This window comes from Strix uralensis, chromosome 5, assembly GCF_047716275.1.
Source record: "Strix uralensis isolate ZFMK-TIS-50842 chromosome 5, bStrUra1, whole genome shotgun sequence".
In the NCBI taxonomy this organism is placed as follows: Eukaryota; Metazoa; Chordata; class Aves; order Strigiformes; family Strigidae; genus Strix; species Strix uralensis.
Window position 1 is genome coordinate 2477900 of NC_133976.1, and position 20152 is coordinate 2498051.

Here is a 20152-nt window from a genome sequence, read left to right on the forward strand (position 1 = left end):
TGGCAGGTCACAATTTCAACTGAGATGAAAGGAAAAAGAAAAGAACAAATTACATGCAAAAACAACAGGCTCAAAGCCACAGAGAAGAGGTGTCAGTACTGAGGGCTGCAGAAGAAGTCAGTGCACTGCAAAAAGCCTCCCAATTCTGGGCATCTCCTTTAAGTCCTTTAGCATCAAATGAAACTTTTGGTTGCACGTTTCTCCCCAGAAGGAAGAGAACCACTCAAAGCTTCCCCCAAACCCAAACTTTTCTCTAAAGCCCCTTCTGAGCTCTTGCCATGTTACTCTGCCAGGGTTTAAGGAAAAAGCCATCGTCTGCTTGGTGGCACATGTACATTGCAAGCAGCTTTCTAGAATCCCACCACAATGATATATGGATCTTGGAGTAACACGGCAGTTTTCTTAAGAAAAAAAAACCCACAAAAATAATGCTCTTGGGACTGCCTTGAGGAAAGTGTTTGGTATCCAAACTTCTACACAAGCAGAAATAACCATTTCCTGTCCAGTCCTCACATTTGTTATGGACATCCAACATCTCTAGATGTCTCAGTCCACTGTCCCTCTGCTGTGATGTGCAGATACTGAAGGCCCAGGACTGAACATCACAGGGATTAACTGAGAACCAGTTGGAGAGAAGGATTCAAGGAAGGGATGAGGTCTGCAGTATACTGGTTCCTCATTAGAAATACAAGCTACAGCTCCCGAAGCAAGAAACCTTTTGCACAGCCAAAGGCTTTTGTTGATTTTCCCAGCTGCCTTTTGAGAGAGGACAGTGAGCAGAGAAGTTCAGGGCTCAAGTCCCCCTCCTGTTGTAACTGCAGAAAGAAGACAGAAGTTGAGCAGCTGAAGTCTTTTGTCACTTTTTCAGCCACCTGCAAAAAAGTGCACGTGTGCCTTTTATTTTGGTTTAAAAACCTGCCTGGGAAAATTCGATGTCTCCTGTGAACTCCTAGAACACACCCCAGCTGGGTGGCAGCGCGCCAGAAGTGTCCACCTCTATTACATATAAAGTCTTTTGGAACAATCATTTCCTTTTCTCCCTGGATTTTCACAGTACTCCCTATGAAAGTAAATACTCTTCTCTGGTTCTGCATTCAAAAATAGTAGCTTTTGTTTCTTTCTCCACCTCAGCATGAACCTGACGGCAGCAGGACTAGGAAGCCTGATGGGAACGCTGCAGCATAACAGCCAGCTGATGTGCACTCCAGGCACTGCTTTGCTTTTGCACGGAGGTAAGAAAGAACAACTGAGATTTATCTGCCCAAAGGTGTCCTAATGTATTTAACAAGCAAAGAAGGGAGACTTAAGACAACAGAACAGACACTGGATTGATCGCCGAAGCTGCAGAGTCCTTAGTTCCCCCTTGACCTCATACGTCAAGATTTCTCCTGTCACTTTGCAAGACTCGTAACCTTGGGATGGTACATGGATGGCTCTGGATAACAGCACTTGGTCAGCTCAGAAAAGATGTGGTCACACAGAGCCACTCCTTGTATGTCCCCGAAAATCCATCAAAACCCTGTTTCTGACAGGAGAGGAACAACAGACACATAAGGAGGAAAACTGGCTTAATAACATGCTATTGCCATGTGTAAATCTTTAGGAGGGAAACAGATGCAGAGCAGGAACAAGAATGGGCTGGAAAAGGGAATGGAGGTTAGAATGAGAAATTTAAGTACATTGAGACCAATTCAGCCAGCGAATGAGAAAATCTGGCATGGCTAAGCCAGAATGTGGGTTTTCACCATGGCTGGACTACATAAAACCACAAAAAAGAAAGCTAGCAGCCTCCCACAGAAAGCTACAGATACTCATGGCTTCACAGATAGAACTTAATGTCCCCTTTGGAGGGCAATAAGTCATCACATAACATGTTAAAACTCTTTGCAAAGAGCAGCTCAGGCAGCCCTGGAAGCTCAGGAAAACCTTGTGGTTTTGTGCAAACCTCAAAGAGCGATGACTCCTTATAGCCATGGAGCAGCAGAGGGTTGGTTCTGGAGTCTGAAAGGCACCGACCTTTGAGGTTATACATTAAAGATGAGTGGACAACCTCCCTATTAAGGGAAGCAAATAAAACAGAATTTATATTTCTATCTCGTTTAGCTGACGTGAAAATAAATTGCTATTGTCTCCTTGCAAAGATTCACTGAGATTCATTATCTCTTTCTGGGGGATCACACCAGCTTTGGCCTTACTACGTGTTAGTTTTTGAATCTCCTAGTCCAATCTGCCTGTAGTAAGACACCAGCCTGTGATCAAAGCGTGGCAGAAGGATCCATATGTCCCACTGCAGCTGCCTTTCACACGTCGCGGCTGCAGCCATACTCCAAGTTTGCCTTGTGGAAACACAGTTTCCTTAAAAAGGCAAAGGGCTACCTTTCTAAGAATAAAAATACATGCTGAAATATTAAAATGAAGATCTCAAGTCAGCCTGTTGCAGTCAGCAGAATCAACCTAAATATAGACTGATATCATGTCCCAGCCCTGAGCTATAAGGTTTCTGGGGAGCAGAGCAACGGGTGCTGCAATTCAAAATCACTGCTAATGTAGAAAAACAGTTGTAAGAAACCGGGAATTTCTGTGATTCTAGACTAAAAAGCTATAAACTGGAGTACATTAGGAAAATAACTGCTGCACTGGTCTTATCTTTTTTATTTTTAATAGCTTATTTTGTCTTCATCAGCAAAGAACTGTTCTAAAATAACTGCTCTAAATGACTCTTTGAAGACACATCTCTATTTGCAAACCTCATCAAGTTACATGTTAGACAAGTCCCAAATCTTCACTTCCTAATTTACGGTAAGAATGAACAAACAGAAGGAACTTAATGCAGAAATTACTATTAGCACAGAGAAAGGTGAGTTACTGACCCTCTTGCTATTACTAACGTTCAGAGGGAGCTGCTAATCTTACGCAATTCTGGTTTTATACAAGATTTAAGGAATCCAGGTCGGGACTTTATAGTAATGGCACCAGCTCTGTAGCTAGCAATGCATCTGAGTGCATCTCTCAAGAAACAACATCAATTAGTGATGCTCCAAAACCTTGTGGTTTCTTCTCAACACAGCATTCATCAACGGCTATTAAAGCCAGTAACAGCCCAACTGCACTAGTGCGCAGCTCAAGCCTAGTGAATGAGTACAATTATATTATATGGACCTTAAAACCAAACCCCAGGGCTCCTGATCCAGTAATTCATGACGTACTTAAATCATCCCAGGACATGAATAAAGATGAGAGCGTTTAACACCACAACAGACTTTTTACCATGTAAACTGCACCACAGATAAGAGTTAGATCAAAAGTGTTTATTCCTTCGTGATGCAGCTTGGCATATAGTACATTATGAAAACTAAGAGAAAGATTTTAACCGCAACAATATATTCCGTTACCTGCAGCAAGCAAAGAATAAACTTTGAGAGTTAAAAGATTTAATAGAGTAATAATTCCCTTTAAGTACACGCTAGAACAGAAAACAAAATATAGAGTGCTCATTCTAACCTCAGTCACTGTCTATTTTATTTATGCATTGAGAATACATCTCACTTCCATACTCTTACATGCTGCAGAATATTATTTTAGAAATAGTTTTAGAAAGGCATCGGACAGAATTTGCAAGCTTTTCCCATTTTATCTTCTAATACAAACTTTTTGACTCTACAAAAGTTTGTAAATAAAGACAGGCTGCCTTCCAGGGCGCCAACCCCAGTGACATTACTGAAAAATGACAGGTTTGAAGTGTATTTGAAAAACTGCATTACTTGGGTCTCTACAAACACATATGTCTAGGCTGGGTTTTCTTTATATATGAGAGCTCCAATTTGTTCTTATGAAATAAATACGCCTGCTCACGGTTTGTAAACTGACCCTATACGCTTAGTGAGATCTGATACCCCACAGATTAGGCCTTAAAAAAATAGAATTCACGATGAAAACACCAATCTGCACTTCGAGCATGAGCGTTGCCCAGATCTGCCCAAGCACACCCAAAGTGCTTTCAATTACACCGTCTTCATATCTGCGTTTTTATCGAGCTGGCGTGCCTGGCGGGTTCCTGCAAGCTGTTGGCAGCTCGCCCCGCAGTTTGGGGCAAAAAGAGCTGGCATAGCTTCAACAGGCTCCTTCGCAGCTTTTTGATTGATGGCTAATGTCATCAACCCAAAGAGACCTAGAAAAACAATCAAATCCAGCCCCTTCATTAGGCTTCGCTGATAGGATTGGGAATATGGCCATAGACTTTGCAGTTGATGATAGATCACATAAGCAAGGAGGTTGAGAGCTTTTATGAAGAACAACAGAGCTCCTTTGCTCTAAATAGTCTTTGACTGTTCAGTGAATATTCACAAATTTTGAAGTACAGAACTTAAATAATTTCATTCCATTTCAGAGGGACAAGAGAGCTCAATGTTAGCTTCAAAATCCAGAGAGTGGGGGGAACATTTTACAGAATGGGAAAAAAATACATTAATTTTTAAATCAGTTCATAAATTACCTGGGAAAACCTTAAAAATATGCCAGTAAGAGCAACTCTTTTTTTTTTTCACCAGCAAGTACAGCGAAAGCATAAATTACAAACATCCCAGTTTCATATTTCAAGTTGAGATTCTGAAGCCCTGACTGTATGAGAATTTTAGCTCCTACTTAATTAAAACAAAAAAGATTTGAACCTTACAATTTTGGAGCAATGCTCAATGTGGCCCAGGAGGAACCAGCACTAGGAGATGTGTTCTGACTTTAGAGAGGTCAACAAGCACGTGTTGCTTTCTGGGAGGTGGATGATGAGTGTGGGGGACCAAGCACACCCAATCAACCTCAGGTGCTAGAGGAGCACTGGTGCTCAACACATCCCATCCTGATCTCCAGACTCGCTGTGTAATGCCAGTGTTCCTCCTGACAGGCAAATTTTGGAGGTAAGGCCATGCAGCTTGACTGCAAATCCTGCTGAAATGGATAAACAGAGACGAGAGGGGACATGACCTGAAGATCCAGTGAGAGCAGCAGATGCATTAAAAAAATGATGCTTCAATGAAAAATGAAGGCATGAATCTACTCCAGGGAAGTCGAGGTGCTGGAATATCGAAGTGCTGGAGCGAGGGCAGAGGAGGGCAACGAAGCTGGGGAAGGGCCTGGAGAACAGATCCCATGAGGAGAGATTGAAGGAGCTGGGACTGTTTAGTGTGAGGAGGAGAAGGTGAGGGGAGACCTCATCACTCTCTACAGCTCCCTGAAAGGACATTGTAGAGAGGCTGGTGCTGGTCTCTTCTCCCAGGGAATTAGTGACAGAACAAGAGGGAACGGCTTTAAACTGCAACAGGGGAGGTTCAGACTGGACATGAGGAAAAATGTTTCCCAGCAAGAGTGGTGAGAGAGTGGAATAGGCTGCCCAGGGAGGGGGTGGAGTCCCCATCCCTGGATGTGTTTAAGGGTCGTTTGGATGAGATGTTGAGGGATGTGGGGTATGGGAGAACTTTGTAGAGTCGGGCTGATGGTTGGACTCGATGATCCCAAGGGGCTTTTCCAACCTGAATGATTCTGGGATTCTGAAGGGATGTACTCAGTGGGGGGTGTCTCAGATGTCTTGTGTAGGGTTTATTCTTACCTCACTAGAAGATAGCAAGCATATTTAGTCAACTGATCACCACAACCCCAACCATGTGAAGTCCTGGTTAGAGAAGCAAGGACCTTACTGCTTTTTTGGCTGCACTTTGGCATGCAGTAGCTTAAATAAATCACAGGTTATTGTTTAATTATTATTATTGGGAATGGATTATTAAAATTCAGTGGGGTCCTGCATACATATGTTGCCTTCACCTCACAGCATCACAGATCCATAGGATGGACTACAGCCCTAGCTCTCCTTTCTTGGAGCATAAACATTTTGGTGTCCCGCAGACTATACTGCTCTACTGCAAATATACAACAGCTTCATCAAGCTATAAAACTGGCCAGCCTCTTCCAAACCAGGTGCCCTTCGGTAAGGCATGGCCAGGGGCCTTTTTTCTAATAATTCAGGAATTTCTCAGGCTCCATACAACATTATTAAGATACTCACAACCACATTCATACAGCTGCATCAAACTAAATCACCAACGGCAATGACTTTGCTGATCTAATGGCACTGAGATCTTGGCAAAAATTATGTTGTCATGCAGTCAGGCACGAATGAAGCTACAAGGTACGTTGCAGTGCAACCCTGGTCCTAGAAATCACGCTTTTCCTGTGGAAGATAACATAAATTTGAAATCCTGCTACCATATTACCCAAATGGTTACAAAATTTTCTGCTTTTAACTGAGATACATATTACAAAATTTGTGAGGTACAAAACTTTTTTCCCCTCAATTCATCACAATGTCAACTACTACACTTCCAGATAAATACAGATATATAAATAAGAAACTTATTTTAATGACCCCCCTCTATTAGCTAATATTTCATTAATGAACAGATATTCAGATTACCTGCCCAGTCAAGAGGCAAAAATTAATAGCTCACCAACTTTGCTGCTGTTTTGTCATCTGATCTCATGATTTAGTCATTTTGTCTCACTTTGCTTATCCACAACACACTCTACTTACAAAAAAAAAAAAAAAAAAAAAAGCCAGTGAGATGTTATTTATTGGTAGTTGTAAAGTTTTGCTACATCTGAGATGAATTACATCACTAATCATTTATAAACCATGAAGAGGATAATGAAGCAACACATTTGTATAATGATATGGGGGGAGAACGATGGGATTAAGACCATGAAACCTGCTTTCCATGCAAAGACTAAACAGAAAGGAAAGACAAGTCTTCAGGAAAGACAAGTCCTCAGGAACGACAAGTCCTCAGGAACAATTTCTCAGAAGTGGAAAGAAGGTCACTCTGGTTTGCTTAAGGAAAGCGGATCATTATGAGCTTTCTGAAAGAAGCCCATCCTCAAACTGGCCCTTTCTCCATCACTTTAGGTTACATAAATAGGAGGGAATAAGACCAGAAATCTGAATTGGGGAGGAAAATGTCCTTTAACACAATGCAATTAGAGTGTTATATAGAATTTCAGTAAAGCGAATAGAAGGGAAAGTAAACATTTTTCCATCAAACTGAGTAAAACCAACACAGCCAATACATATTTTCAGCTTAGTAGAAAATAAAAAGGTACTTTCAGACACCTCGGAACAAAGCTTTCGTATTAACAATCCCATCTCCTGCTTCGGACAACTTTATTAGCTTAAAAACACTGCTCAACTCTGCCCTTTGGCTCCCCAGTCACTGTGCCACTTAGCACGGAGAATAATAACGAGCAACATAATGGAGCACCATTTCTATCCCTGCCAGTCTCTAGGGAAGAGTAATCATCTCTGTACTGTCATTGCTAATGCAAACTACTATTGCTAATCCACTGGGACTCTGAGTAAAATACACAGGGAGATTGTTTTGCTGTTGCCCACCCTTTCTTCCTTTCCTTTTCAAAATCCATCTCTCTCCTGCAGGAGTCTCTGAGACGTTATTAAACCCACCGACACTGAAACATGAAACGAATGAGGCAGACGGATAAACATAGCCTGATTTCTCTGCAAAACCTCTTGTGAAGGTTAACCACAGCACAGACCTAACGTAAGCCTACTTTGTTGAGGGCTGTTATTAAATTGCACAGTTGCCTGAAGACGCCGCTATTGTATTATATCAGTTGATTCGCGGATTGAATTCCAAGCCATGATGTGTGAATAGAGGGTGAATAGTTTTACCCAGTTCATACCGTCCACAAACATTTGTTAATACGGCAAAATAAATGATATTCTGCAACAACCTTATGTTTTTAAGCTGCACGAAATAAAGTGATAAAACAAACAAGATTTGATTCTTTGCTTTCACTAATAAGCAGGGTTTCAGTAATGACAGACAGAGACACCCACAGAACAGATTCTCTTGCTTTGAACAGTCAAGACCTAAGCTGTAATGTCCTTGTTTTACACTAAAATATTAGGCACACACAGTTTATGATGTTTATTCCCCTACAGATGAAGAGCAGAGCTGGTTTCAACTTGTGTCAAAAAGTTTCCTTCAAAAAACTGAACGTAGCAATCTTGGCTTCAGTGTAAGGTCAAGGGATGGTCGTTCAAACACCTGCAGTAAAGACACACGGACAACCACTGGGGAGGGTTCAAAGAGGGAAATGCAGGAAGTGTACAAAATAACACGGTGGAAACAACCCAGTGGCATCTCCCAGCCATGGGGATGGATCCGTGATGGACTGGCAGAATTACTTGGAAGAGTTAGGAAGAATCACACACCAAGTCAGGGCTGACAGAGCTCCCCTGCCAAAATTTCAAATATCTGCCTTGACTATTCTAATGATTTTCTTACCCTGTTTTGCCCAGAAAGATCATCTATTAAAAACCCAAGAGATGCAAAGTTAGGGGAAAAAGGGGGAAAAAACCTAACCACCAATTCCTCTCTCCCCTTTCTTCCAAATCCCCATTTCCTTCAAAATCAGTACTCAGCTAGTTAAACCCACACAAGTTCAAACTCGAGCTTAGCCACAAAGTTGATATTGATCAATCTCACCGGTGTTGAGCAATCAAAGTGTGATCATCAGCAACAAACCTGTTGACCCAGAAGAATTTGCACCAGTTCCCCCACCAACCTTAGTCCTCTAATCTGTCTGATAACACTAACAAAAGGTGTCAGCCCGAACGAGGCAGCTGGAGGAGGAGGAGGAGGAGGAGGGAAGGCTCACAAAGGAAGAAAAGAGAGCTCAGAACAGAGGAGATCCACAAGGGAAAGGAGCAGAGAAAGAAAGGCTTACAATTGGAAAAGAGCAGATGACATTCAAGAGGGTCATGGTGTACAGAAAATGAACCAGGAGATTGAAAGGTTTTGGTGGAAGTGCTGACTTTGAAAACATCCCTTGATCTATTTTTCTTCATTGAAATGTTTTCTTCACAAGGCCCAAACACCAAATATCTAAAAGATAAGCTGCATCTACCCGCTGAAAATGAAGGGATGTGCATTTGAAAGTTGTATCAACTATTTCTTCTTTCGCGAGCCTCCAATTTGATGGCACGTTAATTTGTTTCCATTCTGTTACGTGTTAGGAAATCTAGGCATGAGGTACAAAGCCAGCCTTGTATAAACCTCTTCTCTTGAACTCAACCACATTACACATTTCTTACTCATTATAATGCAACTCAGAACCTGATCCAACACACAGCCCCTTATACTCCCCCAGGCCAAATTGTCCGCTGGTTTAAATTTGTTTAATACCATGGAAGTACATTTATTTTAACTAAATGAGGATCTAACTCCAAGTTCATTCTACTGTGAGTTAGTAAATATGAGGCAGTATTGAAATCCTAATTCATTCAAACAGTAGCCAAAGGCAACTCTGGACATCAAAACTTGTTTTAAATTAGAAAGAAACAGTCCTGGGTTAATTACCAGCGTTAAGGGATCTTTAGCATCACGTGGACAGTGCCACCAAAGATACTTTGGCTTGTATTTCTGGTGTGTCATGCAGTGCTCCATCTAGGGATGGAAACACACAGATGGAAGACATTGATTTCCCAGGCTAAAAAGCAAGCACTATTACTAATAAAACCAGTAAGAACAGTGGGAAGAAAAAGCAATTTTCTTACTGGGCCTGAAACCGTATTTTCTTCCAAGCACAGGATGCACGCCTGCAGTTCATCCCCTTCTTCTGTTTTTTGAGTGTATTGGAAAAGCCAGGCTACGCTCCCTTCCCAATCCTGAATACCACCAAAGATTTTATCCTGACTATTTTGAGGAGTTCTTCGTAGAGCCTTCATTCCAGAAACAACACCTGAGCAGCCACAGCTGAAGCCCTACTACCCCTAAGATAATTTCTCTTTATGAGCACTCTGCAAAGACAATTCATGGGTGAGTTTCCAAAAGCAGGAAGGAGGAAACTGATGCCTGCACAGGTTTCACAGGAGGGTCTTAATATAGATCTCATCCCCTTCTTTATCCATCAGAATCACTTTTATTTACCTATAGGGAGGGTTTTAAGGCTCAGCTCTTCGTTCTGGATTTTGCTTCAGGAATGAAGAGTCTGGCATGCTTCAACAAATAAAAGTCCTCATTTTCTCTCTGTCATGGAATATTACAGCAAACCAAAAGGGGAGGAAAACATCTAAAGCAAACCAAACCTCAAAGCTACATGAGTCAAAGCACTCACACTCCCCCAGCATCAACATTTAAATGTCTTGCGTTGGTAAAGCATCTTCTTGATTCATATTAATGGGGCTGATTCACATTTGTATCATTGCAGTTTCACTCTATTCTCATCACACTGACATTGAACTGCACCAGTTATAGCTGGGAGAAAACGATGCTGAAGCAAGGGCCAGTATCACCAACTAAGAGCAGCTAAAATCAGATCCTCTTAACGCACACTGGGAACTGCTGCTGGTAGCTACATGCATACATACCCCTAATTACTGAAGGATTTGATCCAGCTCCCCCGTACACCCACAGGTTGGGAAGAGTTTTATATCAGGCCAAAAGAAATGGGTTTTGGAATTACAATTTCTCCAACCAGGTGAAATATTTCAGAAAATATAGTTATATAAAATCAATAGCATACAATGACTTTTCTATAGATGGCAGCTTATTTAGTTAACATCAATCATCACGGGGAAAGGTGTAAGCAAGATGCATGCAGGAACTCAGAGATTGATTTCAAAACTGGCAAGCACTCATAGGTCCCGTGGCATATTATAAACAACGTTACCCAAGAAGGCATCAGCCCTGGAACGATTCAAATTTAAACTTAAATAGAGGAATAAAAAGCATGAAAACATTTAATTTATGAAGACATCAGGAGATGCAGTAATGGGTGACTTAGTGAAAATCTGCATAACTAAAGAGGAGCAGGTGTCTTCTTACAAAGGGGCCTGATCAATTCAAGTGCTCCTTTCTGTGACCTGTCATACCCTGCTCACCCTCCTCATCCACAACATATGGTTTGTACAGAGCTCATGGCCCTTGATCTGTAGTAAAAAGATACTAAGCTTGGTAATCTGTACATGTTTTAACACACATACAAATGTAAAATGCTCAGATGCCTCACTGATCAGGAAATTACAAAGACTTTATAGCAAATACCATAGGGTTTTAAGGATTATGTGCTCTACTGACAGAAATAGTCATCAAATATCTCTTTAAAGTCTACAAAATTTTTGTACAAAAAAATTTGTATAAGGTGACATAATTCCCAGACCAAATACTTCTCGTCTAACGCTTCAAAGTCTGCAGTCCATAGGATGTTTTTTCCCCCAAGTACTCTGTTTCCTACCACAGCACATCACATCCCACACACACACCTCTCGTAATGTGATGTTCACGGAGATTGATGGGATGCTTTCCTCATAATTCTAGACAATTGTTTTTCTTCCTAGCAGCGAAGTGTAAAGGTGATGGCAGCGAAGTCCTGAATGCATCTTGTTCTTCTGAAGAACGTGCATTAAAACCAATGACTTTGTCCTAGAAAATATGTAGATTATTAAACTGCATAACTACGAATCACACCTCTGCTATGTAAACTGCCTCAGAGAAAAGCTCAGTCCATATGGAGGACTCAAGGCTCAAGGGATTAAATGGAAAACTATCTGTAGGTTTGGATAGGCTTTAGGTCAAATTCCTAAGTATTTTCCTTGAATCACCCCAAGAGCATCCACAGACGTACCTGCAGATAACACTTATCTTCACTCAAAACCCAGGGAGATGTTTGTTGCTCATAGAAAGACACCAGATGATATTTTGGAAACCAAGTAGCAAAAGCTCAGTTTTCCCATCATGGTTCACCAGTCATAGTCAGATTTTTCCAATGTTTCTTGCCAGAAGCAGAGCCAAAAAGGTGCGATTCAGTCAAGTTGTTAAAAGGAAAGTTTTAATTTGCTTCATAGTTTTATTTCTAGGAGGTCTACAACTGATCTCCAGTAATAAACAGCATTATTAAAAAAAAAGAGAAACTAACTTTCAGGAGCAGATGAGAGCAGAAAATCGTGTAAAGGCCAAAATTGCTTCCCCTTTTTCTGACATCAATCTTTGACCTTCAGTGTATTTCCAGCTTGTGCAGATCTGAGCAGAAAAAGCTGGGAAATTAAACTGATTTCTCCTCCGTGAGAGTAGCACAGCCCTTGCTGCTCTCTGTTGCTATTTTTTTGAAGTCTGCAGAGCACACTCCACACACATTTCTCACTTGCAGCCCCCATTAAAGTAGCAAGAGCTAAACACAGAGCTAATCCTAAAGTGATCCAAACACCCAAACAGACAGCCTCTCCTTTTGTGCGCGACTGCAAATGGCTAGAATAAAACCTCTTAAATTTTTTGGTTTTAACAGAGATAGAAGAGAAACACAAATGACAGGGACTTTAGAGGACTATCAGAAATACCTAATAATGAATTGAAACGAGGATGACTGGGAAAAAGGGTCCTTATCCCCGTAAGATTCACCCTTTCTCTCTAAAAAAAGAAATAAAACCAGGATTAGTTGAGCACAAGGAACCTTCTTTGGGGCCCACAATGATGGATGCCCTTCTAAGCAAGGTCCTGCACACTCAAGACTTCTCAGACACCCAAAAATGGACCATTTATGGCAGCATCCCACACTCACCAATCCATTTCCAGAACCACCATCTTCCACTCTCATTTCCAGATCCGCAACCCCACCTGTGATGGGGAACCGTCTTCCCTTCCTCAACCTTCTGCTTCTCAAACAAAAAACCAGTAAGAAACCTCATCCAAAGCCAAGTTTGCTGGCAATATGAGCATTTCCTTCAACAGACTCTGGATCAGGCTTTTGGTGTTTAGGTGATACTGAAGCAAGCAAGTTATCTTTACTGGATTCACACTCTTGGTATCCTGTTGTCCTACCTAGAAGACAACAGGGTTGCAGAGAGTTATGTGATTCTATAAATGAGAATGAGGCAGACATCAGCCTCTCTCCCAAAAAGCAATTAGACTTTGCTCACTCCCATACCTCCCAAAACATCCAGCATCCATAAATGTGCCATTAGGGAAGCCTGAAATGTCCCTGAACTAATTTACTTAGTCCACCAGTTGATTTCTGCCCCCTCCCTCCTCTCCAAACAATCCTTGTAGTAGAGGTTTTCTGCAGAGAAAGATAGAACAAATTTTGCCCAGGAAGGTGGAAAACTTGGCAAAAGCAGACGTGTGACTCTAGTCAGCCTGGGTGAGGTTTCCAATTTCTCTTTTCATTAGGCAGCAACTGGCTTCTTTTATTCAGAGATGTGTATACGGTGGCAGAAGAGATCTCTCTAGTGGTTTTGCTGATGCCATCCTCCCCCTCCTAAAAATAACCAATTGAGGCTATTCCTGCAAGATGCCTTTCATGCGCTGCATGAATAGCTTATGTGAAATAGCTCCTGCATACCAAAGCATACAGAAAGCTTTATTCTCCTGCACGGGAAAGGATTTATTTAACCAGAATAAAAAAGAAACTGAACAGAAGACACATATCCTCCTATACAACTGGGAATTCCAACCGTCTGAATGATATGTAAATTATATTCGTTTTTAATGTGTGGGCCCAGTTGGAAGAGGGCCGAGTCAAAAACAGCCCCTTTCTCCTTCAGTGCATCTGCTGTGTGAGCGTGCATGTGTAGTCAACTAGATTTGATGACTAAGGGTGGTCACAAATCATCTTTCAAATTTTTCTCTGGAATTAATTTTCTACTAAATGTTTTTGTTTTCATTAGAATAATCCATTTTCTCCAAGAAACAATGATGTTTTGCTGAAAATAAATGCACACACCTGAAAACAGAAACATTTCAACCAACTGGAAGTTGAGGCAACATGCCTCGTTTTTTTCTACTTCTAATTCTCTGGTACGTCTCCAGACACGCTGTATCTTCCATGACGTGACCAGATCTGATCCCAGCAGATCCTCCTAGGACGCTCCATGGTGGCTCAGCTACCGGGCGTAAAGTTTTAGCATCTTACCAACTCCACTGTCAGCATCAGGAGGACATTTGGAGTCTTTACCATGACCTCTTAGCCTGAAAGAGTCAAAACCACTGAAAGACAAAGCCAAGCTCTATTTTCTCTTGCGTTCCAGCCCAGGATTACTTCCTCCAACTGAATATACCCACTGACTTGGACTAGGTTGAAAGGCATTGCCGATAAATTAACGGAGAGGCAAAGTTACCAGGAACAACTGGCGACAAAATCATTTGCTCCTGGAAGGGAGCAGCAAACTCCAGAAGGAGTTAATTTGCAAGACTCACGATTACAAAAAAATAATTTTATTTTTAAAACACGGGATGTGCTGGATTATTGACAGCTTAAAAAGCACATAAAAATTGAAGTACAAATCACTCCATTAACATTCTAGCATTTTAGTCTGTAATTCATGTTTGAACTTTTCAAATGCTTGATCAAGAAATAGACAGAAGTCTCCAGACAGGTTATTATTACTATTACGCCCGAAGAATGACTGCCTAGACTACACCAACACTATCTGAATTACGATTTTTAAAAATGATTGTCTTTTGTATGTATATTTTTCTTATGACTTCCTGGGTGTACAACCTAAATCGAGTGTAAAATTCTGAAATACTTCCTTCTGAGTAGAAATCTATTCTGAAAAGAAAATGTAAACCCAGAAGAGGTGTGAGTGCTGCAGTGGCAGCTGGTAATCTGTGTTATTCTTGGTCACTCCAAGCACACCCCATGATCAACACTCCCAACTTTTATACCAGAACACGGACCAGGCTTTCTCATTAAGCCATCGTTTGTCCCCCTCCCTAAAGTTCCAACCATGGTTCACACCTGGATAATCACAGGGGAAAAAACAAAAACAAAACCAAAAAACTTGCCCATCTTGTGCAATTTTGTCATTTAAGTCTTGACCAACTCCACAACCTTCACATACACTCATCACTGCCATAGTCCTACACTTTGGATAGAAAATCCAAACGCATTTTGAGAGGTTTAAAATCCAAACCCCCTAACAGCCTTCAGCAGAATAGCTATAGAGCAGAAAGCTTGCTCTGGACTGGGTTTTGCTAGCCAGTAAAAAAGAAAGTGCAGGTATCCTCACAGCTGGCAAATGCCACACTGATGGGGCATCAGACCACTCGCAGCTCTCGCCGTCCACACCTCCGACGTGACGCTCCAGACTTAGCCAATATGGCTGTACATTCCTCACTGCCGCTCTCGTTACATTCAGATCCCACTGCCGAGCACGTTGTTAAGCATTGTAATTCTTTCTTTATTAGATTCAGGTATATAAATGGCATCCCAGGGAGCACTGTGAATTTTGATCATTATTTCGTTACTCGAGCTGTGTTCATCTGCCTGCTGAGAGGATGATCACCAACTTACCCCACACCCCTGTGGGACCCATTATTTATCTTATTACATTTTACAGTGTGGAGTAAATAAATAGCATTAAAGTGCTAAATTTATTCATCGAAATGGGTTGCATTCGCATACTGGAGCCATTTCTTAAATCAAGGAAATGCTGTTAATCGGCACTCTATGAAGATGTGCAAAACATTCATTTTAATATGGCTGTAATAAAGCAAGACGGCTATGAACTGATGATGACATTTCGCATGTGTGGAGAAGGACAGTGGCACTTTAATATCTCCGCTTCCTCAGATCACTTCTACCACATGCAGCCCAAGAGGGCTGTATTAATTATTTTGGTGTCATTTCTAAGAAATTAATTTCAGTCATTATTAGAGCATGCATATTAAGCAACGATTGCTCGGCTGCTTGGGCGATGGGCTCAGAAAATCCTACACACTGGGAGGAAATATAAGCATGGTGAAAACCAGGCAGTGATACACCATTTCCATCTCAAAACATTTTGCAATCATTATGCAATTAGTCACAGAAGAAGTAGGTAGGACGCGACACAATCTTCACGGGGCACAAAGGCAATGTAGAGGCAGCAAAGCCATTTTGTGATGAAGGTACACACGGCATCAGTGGCAGATCTGGGATTAAGACCCGGAGGAGCAGGATCCCATTTTTTTGATTAAAGCAACTGATTGACATCGAGTGTGCACCTTATTTATTCTTCTCATGAATTAAAAATAAACTCAGTTTCCCCAAACTGATCCAAAGCAATAATGCAGAGAGAGTAACATCTTGGTCCTTCTGTTGCATTAGATTTACTGCAAAGCAGAATTAAGGCCTCCTTTAACTACTTCTAAATTTTACAAGTTAGCAGGGTAAAATTTATACCTGGAATGGTCTATTGAAAGCTCTATGTACTGTGCATGAAGAAATTACACAAGTTACTCTCCTTTAAAGCAAATATTACTTCAACAAATGTTGGTCTTCCATGAATTACGCACTGGGATGCTTATTTCTCTTCCCCATCCACTCTGGGGAATATACCACATTGAGACCATACAAGTTATATTTTATTTCTCATTCTAATTTTATATTTGACCTCTAAAAGGTAAGTGCCCAAGCCAACGAACAGAACAGATTACTCCACACCTAGTCATCCCATAGCTGTATTTAAGCAGAACTGTCCCTTAGAGGTAGCAGCACCATGCTGCTTTCTCTCCTATGCCATTTTTATTAATTTGTAGTATTAAAATGATTTTGAAACCAAACAACTAATACACAAGTGTCAAGAGTGTTACCAGCAGATATCCGAATAAGCAGCGACGAAAAAAGTAAGACAACAGACTGTGTCTTACCAAGTGATGAAAAGGAAATGTTCTATACATTTATTCCTCAGCCAACACTGGCCAAATTCCTATTTGCCCTTCTGCCCATTTATTCGTGTGATGTATTTATAGATAGCAACCATATCCCCCTCTTCAGACTTGGTTTAGCTTCCCGATTAAATTCAGGAGAGGCGACAAGCAGTGAAATTTAAGAGTTTGCCACTACTGAGCCAAACCTGTACAGAGGGGGCTCTTATTCAGTATTTCTCTTGTGGAGAAGACTTCAGTTTAGAGCCAAAGACAGCCAGGGCATTTCTGTGATGACCTGTCTTGCTCTCAGAAGGGCAGGATGATCCTAAGCCCCACCAGGAATCTCCATCAGAACCTGTCCACTCCAGGAAAACCCAGGGATTGAAATGATAAAGAAAACTTCTTCTTCCCACAGTCTACAGAAGGTTTACCTTTAATCTGTTGTTATGTGACGCCCACAAAAAGCAGCTAATATCATAAAAAGCAGTTTATTAAAGCTAATCTGCAAAGACCAGCAGGTAGAAACAAAATAAATGTGAAAGGGTAGATGAGAGGAGGATAGTCAGCTTAGGACTGAAAAGGGAGGTGTTGTTAACGTGTCATTACACAAAAGAGTGAAGCAATGCCACTGTAGATGCATTCCTCCTGTCCTGCTGGAACAATTTCTCTCAACATGACACAGTAAAATAAAATTTATAAATGTTAATAAATTTTTTTAAAGGTCAGGCCAGTATTTTCTGTAGCATGTGTCGGGGGGGAACCAAATACATCTCGGCATCAGGTCACTGTGGGACAGCACTGACATTAAAGACAGGAGGAACTGCAACTCTTCTAGAAGTGAATTAGTTACTGAAATAAGGTTTCCTTCCCCCTCCCTTTCTGTCTGGTCACTGTGATGTGGCAGCAAAGTATTAGAAAGTTCAGAGAAATGAATCCTCAGTACAACCGTGATGCCTACCTGTACCAAAACGGTCAGAAAAACTGAATAGCTCTTAAAAAAGAAAAGTAAGTCAGAAGTGTTGTGAAATATCAGTGATTTATGCATGATGCACAATGGCAGAGAAGGCAGTGAAGGAAAGGACTTATTAAAGCGTGTTTAAAGTCAAGGATCAGACTGCCCTACTCTTTGAAGCTCGGCTATAAAAAAGGGACAAGTAGCAAGGATTTCAAGCTTTGTCACCGCACGCACACATCACAGGCTGAAAGGCTGTGATTGCGACGTTCACCCTTCAATGGCTTTGATTCGTCTTCAACGAGGGAGTTATTTTTGTTGATCACTCAGTCATTGTCACAGGGTGAGGATGACATGTACTGTCAACGGAGGGTGTCCAATTGGTTAAACCTGAGGATCAGAGTTTGTATGGCAAAAAATATATATGGTGCAGATCTCACTGACACCTCAAAGGCTTGAGACACTCAAATTCATTAGGGGAGGGGAAGAAACAGAGTTGGTGCTGCCATTTAAGCTGTTTTTGACAATAGGTTAATCTCTTCAAAGCAAATGTCCTACCAGCCTTTAATAACGACACACAATTTGATCTCAAACCTAAACCCCTTTGCCCACCCCGCCCCATCTTCTCTTAGAAGCTTTCCAGTGGAAGATTCAAACAAAGGAGAAAGAGCAATACGAGGATGCAATTCATCCAGACTTCGATTAACATAAGAGTCACTGGAGTCTCAGCCCTACAGGGCTTGACAGCACCCTCTTCCCAGAAGCAGCCTTGTTTTAATTAATTGTTGTGAAATGCAGCCAAATTTCCCAATAGTTTAGTAAATGGGGTCACTTAGGTTTTTTGGATACTTTAATACTTTGACTAGAGAAGTCTAAAGGATAGCTGTGAACTCAACACGAGCATTGTCAATTCTTGGGCCTTTAAAGCAGAGATAAAAAGCTTCATGGAGATTTTTACCCTCTTCCTTTATGTGCTTCTGTCCCCTCTCCTCCACACATTTCAATATATTTAAATGTCTCACAAAAAAATAAACTGGTATTGAATGTGTCTTCAATGTAGCCTTGAAAGAAGACCATAGGTTCCATTAAAACTACACACACAACACCACGCTGTGGCAAAAACAAACAAAAAAATGCTCCTATTTTCAAGGGTACCGAAAACTCTATGATGTAATAAAATTAATGACAAGTGCCCATTTCCCTTCATGATGTCTACTGCATTAATCCTTTGAGGACCTTATAAAAGGCAATTCATAGCCCAAGAGGAGTGTCAGATCTATACAAACACATAAGGTTCAAAGGAAGACATGTAAATAAAATGCACACAATCTCAAGATAACATAAATGTTATTAGATCCGTTAAATTTCAGCCTCCTCCAAATTCCTACACATTTTCATAGCTCCTTTGCATACAATTAACATTTCAGTTTATGATGTCCAGCCCTTTGCAGACTGGCTCATCAAAATGCTTTAATTTTTGCCCTTGAACTACAGGCACCAACTTGGTGTTGAGGCAACAAAGGAAGTGACAGAATGAAAACCAGGATTCAGAAGTTTGAGGTGAATGGTATATATCCATTTATGTCTCACTTGGGACTGAAAGCAAGGAAACTCGTTACCCTGAGGCTGACATAGTCTGAGCTTAACCAAAAGGGTTTTTTTAAGGTTTATCAATATCAGAATCTCGTATTCTTTACCTAGGAGACATTATTTGCATGTCATCGCATAATTATAATACACATTCATACTTCACTGCCTTCTTCGATGAATACTGAAATGATGGAAATTCTAGGATCAATGACAAAAATCAGTGGTTTTAAAAAACACCCACAAAGCTGAAAGACTTCATGGAGATGGAAAACGGGAAGCAAGATAATTAGGTCATGTCCTTTCTGACATTTATTTCAGTAAGCGGAGAATCAGATCATGCTCTCTCTTCTATCCACAATTCAGAAGGTGAAAAATTATATTCATACTGTACTTACCCGTGGATGGAATTTAACTGTGGGAATAGATATTCCCACCTATTTGACATGCAAAGCAAGAGTAAATTTCTCGCCGTAGTTACAAATATCCTAAAGGAAAATGTGAAGATTTCATTGCCAGTTGAACTTTGTCCTTGTGCCCTACATGAGGATGCAACTGTCCAGCAAACCGCCTGATGGGCCCCTGCTAAGGCTCATGCCTACACAGACACGTGCTCCTGACTACTTGTGGTTTACTCCAGATGTTGGACCCTCATCTATGAGACAGGAGGAGAAAGAACCAGGTGTGATGGCAAGTTCAATATGAAAGAAGCAGTTGGCTAAAAACCCATCCTTAATTAAAGCAGTTTTGCAAAGTTTTAGCCACCTGCTTCCTTAGGGTGAACAAGGCTTGTTTTGTGGATATTTAAACAAAACTGCCTTTGCCCAGAACCTAAACTTTGTCCATCCTCTTAAGAAACAACACATGCCAACTAGGTTTTTCCTTCTGACGTGCCATGGAATTAACAGGCAAGGCTGCACGGCAC

At 41.1% G+C, this 20152-nt stretch overlaps 1 protein-coding gene across 5 annotated transcripts in view; it reads right to left on the bottom strand.

Annotated features, from left to right (window-relative positions):
- EXOC4 (exocyst complex component 4) overlaps positions 1 to 20152 on the bottom strand; it is a 421296-nt gene that overhangs the window by 182427 nt on the left and 218717 nt on the right. Inside the window, exon 11 of one of the 5 annotated variants that reach the window (XM_074869679.1) lies at positions 9 to 19. The exons of the other annotated variants lie outside the window; for them this stretch is intronic. Within the exon in view, the coding sequence (XP_074725780.1) occupies positions 16 to 19 (4 nt within the window). The 3' untranslated portion in view covers positions 9 to 15. Of the gene's footprint in view, positions 1 to 8; positions 20 to 20152 lie in introns of those variants that run through there. 5 annotated transcript variants of the gene reach the window in all.